This window comes from Schistocerca cancellata, chromosome 2 (genome assembly GCF_023864275.1).
Source record: "Schistocerca cancellata isolate TAMUIC-IGC-003103 chromosome 2, iqSchCanc2.1, whole genome shotgun sequence".
Lineage (NCBI taxonomy): Eukaryota > Metazoa > Arthropoda > Insecta > Orthoptera > Acrididae > Schistocerca > Schistocerca cancellata.
Window position 1 is genome coordinate 493,020,417 of NC_064627.1, and position 8,317 is coordinate 493,028,733.

Below are 8,317 nucleotides of genomic sequence, written 5' to 3' on the forward strand. Positions count from 1 at the left end.
AGTTACGTGATCAACCCATCTAATTTTCAACATTCTTCTGTAGTAAAGCTTCTATTCTCTTTTTTTCTAAATCATTTATCATCCATGTTTCACTTCCACATGTGGCTACACTTCAGACCTTCAGGAAGACTTCCTAACACTTAGATCTAAATTTGATGTTAACAAATTTCTCTTCTAAGAAGTGCTTTTCTTGCCATTGCCAGTCTACATTCTATATCCTCTCTACTTCAGCCATCATCAGTTATTTTGCTGCCCAAGTAGCAAAACTCATCTACTACTTTAAGTGTCTTGTTTCCTAATCTAATTCCATTAGCATCACATGATTTAATTTAACTGCATTCCATTACCCTTGTTTTGCTTTTGTTGATATTCATCTTATATCCTCCTTTCAAGACACTGTCCACCCCGTTCAAATGCTCTTTCAAGTCCTTTGCTATCTCTGACAGAATTACAATTTCATCAGGCAAAACTCAAAGTTTTTATTTCTTCACCCTGAACTTTAATTCCGACTCCAAATTTTTGTTTGGTTTCCTTTATTGCTTGTTCAATATACAGTTTGAATAAAATCGGGGATAGGCTACAACCCTGTCTCACTCCCTTCTCAACCACTGCTTCCCTTTCATGCCCCTCAACTCTTATAACTGCTGTTTGGTTTTTATACAAGTTGTAAATTGTCTTTTGCTCTCTGTATTTTACTCCTGCTCCTTCTGAATTTCAAAGAGCGTAGTCCAGTCAGTATTGTTAAAGGCTTTTTTTAAGTCTACAAATGCTGTAAATGTTTGTTTGCCTTTCCTTATCCTATGTTTTACGTAAGGTCTTAGGGTCAGTGTTGCCTCACATGTTCCTACATTGTTCCAGAATTCCAAACTGATCTTCCCCGAGATCAACTTCTGTCAGTTTTTCTATTTTTTTTTTTTTTTAATTGACACACCGCTATTTGAATGTATTGTTGTTTATTTAATTTACAACCCAAGTTTCGGCCTTTTATATCATTTTCAAGTGATTGTGTTTATGTCATTAACATATATTGCAGGACATCAAACTCAAAATTAGCCATAAATTAAGAAAAATATTCGCTCCCCAGTTTATGACCAGACATTAAAAGGACAGACATATGCAAAACAGATGAGGCAATCCAGCAATATTAGCAAAACAGCATGATCATAGTAAACAAGGAAAGCAGGGGAAGTGACAATGTAGTATGCAATAAGATAATAATAAGAGGCAATGAAAAATTGCTGAGTGACCAAAGGAAGAATGAGAGAGATTCGTAGACCAATTTTGTAAGATGAGTGGGGAGGATGTGATTGACCCACCACAAATGCTAAATTCCAGTTATGTCAGTAACTCATTCTTCCTGAAGGTGTGTTACAGAATTGGAAATCCTGAAAAACCATTTCCAACTTAAAAACAAAATCATCCAGTGGCTGCGATGACATCTCTGCCAAATTTCTGAGAGACTGCAGTAACGAATTAATAAAGCCACTACAATATTTAATAAACAGCTCTTTCAGTCAGGGATCATTTCCTCACTTGTTAAAAGTCACTGAAATAAGACCGGTACACAGAAAGGGAGTGACTACAGACATGCAAAATTATAGGCCTGTTTCATTGACATCAATACTCAGTAAGTTGTTGGGAAGGCTTCTTCTTGATCAATTTGAGTCATTTTTCTGCAAGTACAATCTACTCAAAAGCTCTCAGCACGGTTTCAGGAAGGGCAGGTCTACAATAAAGCTGTAGGTACATTTTTTCAAGCAGCACTGGATAAACTTGATGCTGAAAACAAAGTTATTGGCACCTTTTTAGGCCTATTCAAAGCATTCCATTCTCCTATATAAATTAGAAACTTATGGAGTCAGAGGAGTACCATTTACCTTGCTGACAGGAGACAATGTGTTAAGCTGTATAATACAAATGGGGGACATACACAAACAGTAAAATCATCTTATAAAATTTCTAACTGTGGAGTCTCTCAAGGAAGCATTATCGAATCTTTGTTGTGTATTGTGTATATCAATGACATAATAATTCAACAAAATTATTCCGATGATATCTCCTTCATAAGCTGGGGCTCTACAAAATGAGTTAGCAGTGCAAAATAATACAGAGAACATTAACCTCATCACAGAACATCTTACTAAAAACAATCTGACACTAAATAAGGACAAGACAATTCTGATGGAGTTTCTGCTAAATTATAAATCAAGACAAGTGGATACTAAACCAGAGTATTCAGTTGAAACAACTGATAAACATAAATTCCCGGGTATTAAAGTAAATGAAGATCTTACACAGAAGGAGCACATCAACTATGTGTGTAAAAAAATCTCCTGTAATACATACCTGCAAAAATGCTTCTCTGGTATAATAGCGCCACCTGTCTTAAGACAAATCTATTGTGAAATCATACACTCCCATCTACAATATGGTATTGAGAATTGGGGTGGGACACATGTATCAGGTTTTCAGCGCCCAGGAAAGAGCAGTTAGGATAATAGCTAATATTAGTCCTGTAGAGAATACTTCATTATGTATAACATACTAACTGTGTACTCATTGTATGTTCTCAGGACTATACTGTATGTAAAAGAAAATATGGAACATATTAGAATAAATAGTGAAATCCATAATTATATACAAGAAAAAGAGAGGATTGCCACATAAAATTTAGTAATAAAAGGGCACCAGATCATAGTCCATTTTCTGCTGGAGGACATTTTTATAACAGACTGCCAAATAATATAAAACTGTTAAAGGGAAACATATTTAAGACAAAAGTAAAGCAACTGTTAATTGCTAAATATTTCCATTTCATCAAGGATATTTAATGTGTGTTATGTATAATTTATCTTTATTTCTAAACTCTTATTTATGTTCATATGTTTATAAACAGACTATGTCGACAACTGTACAAGTTATTATGGACAAATAAACCATTTATTTATTTATTATTATTATTTATTTATTTATAGCTTGATGTTCTGCAATATATGTTAATGACATAAACTCAATCACTTGAAAATGGCATAAAAGGCTGAAATCTGGGTTGCAATTAAATAAGCAACGATACAGTCAATGATGATGTGTTCATTTAAAATTATTGTATGACTGTTGCTCAGCAACATCAAAAATAATTTTTCCATCCTTCCTTAAAAAATTCGTGTTCATATTTTGCAACCATGTCAGCAACTGCTTTCTTTGGAATAGATATCTAGCTCTACTAAGGCTATCAGTAATTGTGATGGAATATCGTCTGACCCACGGGCCTTCTTTCAACTTAGATCTTTCAGAGCTCTGTCAAATTCTTCTGGCAGTATCTCATCTTTGTCTATATCCACATCCGTTTCTATAATACTACCTTCAAGTTCATCTCCCTTGTATAAACCCTCTACATAATCCTTCCACCTTTCCCTTCTTTGCTTAAACTGGTTTTCCATCTGAGATCTTGATATTCACACAGCTGCTTCTCCTTACTCCAAAGGTCTCTTTAATTTTCCTGTAGGGAGTATCTATCTTTCCCCTAGTGAAATATGCTCCTAAGTACTTACATTTGTCTTCTTGGCATTCCTGCTTAGCCATTTTGCACTTCCTGTCAATCTCATTTTCAAACATTTGTATTCCCTTTCACCTACTTCATTTGCTGCATAATTTAATGCATCATCAATTAAGTTCAATATCTCTTGTAATATCCAAGGATTTCTACAATGCCTTGTCACTTTATGTACTTGATCCTCTGCTGCCTTTATTATTTCATCTCTTAAATCTACCCATTCGTCTTCTACTGCGTTTCTTTCCTCTGTTCTAGTCATCTGTTGCCTAATACTCCCTCTGATAAATAAACGTAGAATTCTGAGTTATTAGTCTCACTTACTAAGATGACTAAGTAGTTTTATGCAATTTCTTAAAACCTTGCAGTATTTTGTATGTGGAGCATGTGGATAAGAAGTACCATAGAAACTATTGTATTTACCAAACGAAAAACATGTTTGCCTTGTTTAATTTCGTGAGACAAGACACAAAAGTGTTTCGTTTAGTTAATGCCAAACGCAAATACATTGTTTCACCAAGTTAGTTAAAAAACAGAAAGTATGTTAAAACAAAATGAAGATATATTCCTATTTCCCTGGATTAACATGTATGCCCATGAAATTTATTTTCCTGTTGGTGAACTTTCAAGCCGTGTAAGTCTGCAACTAAGAGGCGAAATAGCCTCTACGGCCTACACGAAGAGTAGAAATTCAAACAACGAATAACGACATTTTATTTAAGGATCACTTAAACTGTTCTGGAATAGAATTCATGTCAGACTTGACGAACATTAAGTGACGTAATTTTTTCATTTATGGGTTTCTAATTATGAGAGAAAAGTCAGCTGATTCAGTCCCTACAGCCTGTTTCAAGGGACCCTATAGACGAAACAATGAATGAAAGAAAAAACAAGTGAGCATATTCCCACAGATGAAATATGCACCAATTCCATTCCTTAATTTGTTTTTGTTTCGGCTGAAATGGGCTGACTTTGTCGGACGGCTAGACTTCTTACTAATAATTACAATCTAATAAGGGGAAAAAATTACTCGCTTAATAATTTTGTAATGGCTGTAGATCTTAGTTCGAATAAATTATTAAACTGAGTAACATTATATAATTCCATCCTGCAACATACATTGAATTTTAGGTTTATGTTGTGCAATCAGAAACACGACAAGAACGAAGAGCTATTTCCAGCATGCAGAAAGCCCAAATCAATGCAGTTCGATTTTAAAAACAAAGTTAACTACACGAATATCCTCAAAGGCCGGAATGTACCGAATAAACATGATAAATTACGAGCGAACATAATTCCGATTGTGAAAGTCCACTAGCGTTAACGGGAAGTAATAAAACCACTAAACGAAAGGGTAGCTCGATGTAGGCCTAGTCCACCCAATACGCAGTAAAGTGGCCTCCTAACGTAACTGACGATTGACCTCTGCAGAGCTACTTACGATAAGACTAAGATGAATTTATTCATCGTCGAATGGTTCATGTCCTCATTTAAGTACTTCCTCTAGGAATATCAGTTGCAACTTTTTTTTTTTTTACCGCTATGCGACGATCGTGTTTCGCCCCAATGTAAAACTGCCTAATAAAAAAGTGTATGGAAAATCCCGCAAAGATAACTGATGAAGTATTAAATTGCTTACTATTAATCTACAAATTGGTTTACGTCGTCCCCCGCAGAAGGAGCCATATACGGCCTCCTATTCGGCACAGCCGCCGTCGTCTAAAAATAGATTTCACAGCTGGTATCCTTTTCCACTTCAGTTCGGAGCTTACGAAACCTCGCCTTTTTCGCATCCAGTACATCAAATGTTGCATAGAGGTCATAAATAGTACGAAAGGGGAATTCCATAACATTTCGTCTAATGGAATGGTATCTTAAGTTACTACTGTTGTAGATGGGGGAATGGTAGTAAGCAAAGGAAAGAAAAATGATCATGGCACAGCAAAGGAAAGAAAAATGATCATGGCGCAGCAAACGCACGTACTTAAGTTAGCAAATAGATAACATTTGAATGCATATTTCACATTTTGAACGTTCAAGTGAGAGAAGTGACGATACAGATTACTTCTTTTTAATAACTAAGAAAAAGTCTACTCAGTTTCTTTTCATTCTTCGCCAGTAATTTACATTAGAAACTTATAAGACATGATTTTGCAAATACAGTTGAATGTCCACTGTCCTACACTGAGCAGACATTTGAATACATTTATACACTCATAAATCCAGCCTTAAGATGCGGATTATAGTGAAAAACTGAAAATATTCTTCTAATATTGTTTTAAGACGCCACTCTATTTGGTACTCCATGTCTAATGATGTACTAACACACATTTTCCATCCACAATACAATTGTCACGATTACATGAGGAACAAAGTAGTACTGCCACCTCTTTCACTTTGTTGGGAGGTACTCACCCTAAAATAAATCGTATCTTCGCGCCGTTCAGCTAAATACATGAAAGATATCGCAGTTTCAAAGATGATAACCAAACTTACATGGAAAATAACGTATCTGCTCTAGTTTCTCGCGTTGCTTTCTTACGCTCAAAACTCTGTCCTATTACGCAAATTCAACACACAAAAATTGAAACTTCAGCTATAACTGAGTATCTGTCAACACTTTTTAACGAGAAAATCTCTTCAAATCTCATAGCTCTCAAGGTGACGAACGCTCTGTCTTCTTTGTTATTACTCTTTGCTAACCGCGGAGTTAAATTTTCGCAGTAGCGGGCGGACCAACGGTGGACGAGGTGGGGTGGGCAAGATGTGGAAGTCCTTGTTAGATTCTGCGGCAGCAAATCCGTTCTGCAGCCCATTTAATACAGCATCATGTGAAGGAAGAATACATGCCGTTCCTGGTCGAAACATAGCAGCTGCCGCAGTATATACTAGCCCAGAAGATTCGTGTGAGTTCGCCTCCGGAAAGTACTTCGCCTTGTGTGGATTGGGAGGAATATTGTCCTGTGGAATTACTCATACTATGGTTGTGCCGCTTGATTTAGTGAAGTGTAGATTGCAAGTGGATCCAGCGAAGTACAAGAACGTTTTTAACGGCTTCAAGGTCACTTTGAAAGAAGATGGAGTGCGAGGTTTGGCGAAAGGCTGGGCCCCAACATTTTTCGGATATTCCATGCAAGGATTGTGTAAGTTCGGACTATACGAAGTTTTTAAAGTATTTTACTCTAATATTCTTGGCGAAGAAAATTCATACGTTTGGCGTACATCATTGTATTTGGCAGCTTCTGCCACAGCTGAATTTTTTGCGGACATTGCGCTTAGTCCAATGGAATCTGCGAAAGTTAGAATTCAGACTCAGCCAGGATTCGTTACAACGTTAAGGGCAGCAATGCCGATTATGTACAGAGAAGACGGTTTAAATAGCTTTTATAAGAGCCTTGTTCCTTTGTGGATGCGGCAGATCCCGTATACAATGATGAAGTTCGCTTGTTTCGAGCGGACGATTGAAATATTATACAAATATGTTGTTCCAAAGCCAAGATCGGAGTGCACCAAGGGGGAGCAACTGGTTGTTACTTTTGCAGCGGGTTACATAGCGGGTATCTTCTGTGCCATAGTGTCTCATCCAGCTGACACAGTTGTCTCAAAACTGAATCAAGATAAAGGTTCGACTGCCCTTGAGGCAGCCAAAAAATTGGGCTTTGCAGGAATGTGGAAGGGTCTGATGCCCAGGATAGTGATGATTGGTACACTTACAGCTGCGCAATGGTTTATTTATGATGCTGTGAAGGTCTGGTTAAGACTACCACGGCCGCCACCTCCAGAGATGCCAGAATCACTGAAGAGGAAGTTGGAAGCCAAGGCTCAATAACTAGCTTGAGAAAGCAATCCGAGGTTGTCACAAATGCTGCACTTGGCTTGTACTGTAATGTAGTACTGTAGTGCAAACCAAAGATAAACAGGTATATTGTCTACTTATTTATTTGTTGTTATAGCTCTGTGATGAGCAATTGTTGTATTGTGTGTAATTAAAACGTGTTTAAAAGTGCTTATGGTTTTTGTTCCATAAACCTCATATACACCATGATACTGCCTGTAAGATAGGAAAGGAGTGGTGTACTTACATTTAATGCTGTGTCCATACAACATTGTAAGTGATAATTTATCACACTTTGCAATTTTTGTGGTGTCCACTCTGGTAGTCATTTGCATATTAATTCCTCACTATGTAGGCTACATTTTTGCAATCAAAATTACATGTTGTTTACGGAGAAATTGGATAGGGTAGAGCTGCATATCCAAGCCAGACATTTGAGTACACCAAGAATAAAGAAATGAGTGCATAAATTAAGATTTTGTCTGTTAAATTTCATATCTCACAAGGCTAATGTATTAAGCAAAACATACATGTTACGGGTGTTCGGTAGTGCCTTAAATGTCGCTGCAAAACACTAGCTCTGGTTAACAAGGCTTAAGTTCAGAGTTTGCTGAATCTAATAAAATTTTATTTCTTGTTCCTCATCATTCATGACAGTTATTAGTATTTAGGGATGACCTAAGAGGGTTCATCAGGGAATAGATGAGTGTGGAACTACTGCTAGGTCTCTTTGAACAGATTAGGTATCTGACTTACTGAGTAGTTTGTATGAAGCAGAAGCAGCTCTGCATTTAGTAGTACTTCAAAGAGTTGATCTTTGTTTAAGTAAATGAAGCAATCTTATTGCTCTCCAAACATAGTACATGTTTGTGGATTATGGTCCTTTCTTCAAGTGATATTGGCTTCTAGTCTAAAAATATGGTGACTGTAAA

General features: G+C 36.6%; 1 protein-coding gene across 1 annotated transcript; it reads left to right on the plus strand.

Annotated features, from left to right (window-relative positions):
* The first annotated feature begins 6,258 nt into the window (after positions 1-6,258).
* On the plus strand, positions 6,259-7,556 carry LOC126162013 (phosphate carrier protein, mitochondrial-like). The gene has a single exon (XM_049918234.1). The coding sequence runs from the start codon at positions 6,315-6,317 to the stop codon at positions 7,377-7,379; it is 1,065 nt and encodes a 354-aa protein (XP_049774191.1). The 5' UTR covers positions 6,259-6,314; the 3' UTR covers positions 7,380-7,556.
* Positions 7,557-8,317: the final 761 nt, after the last annotated feature.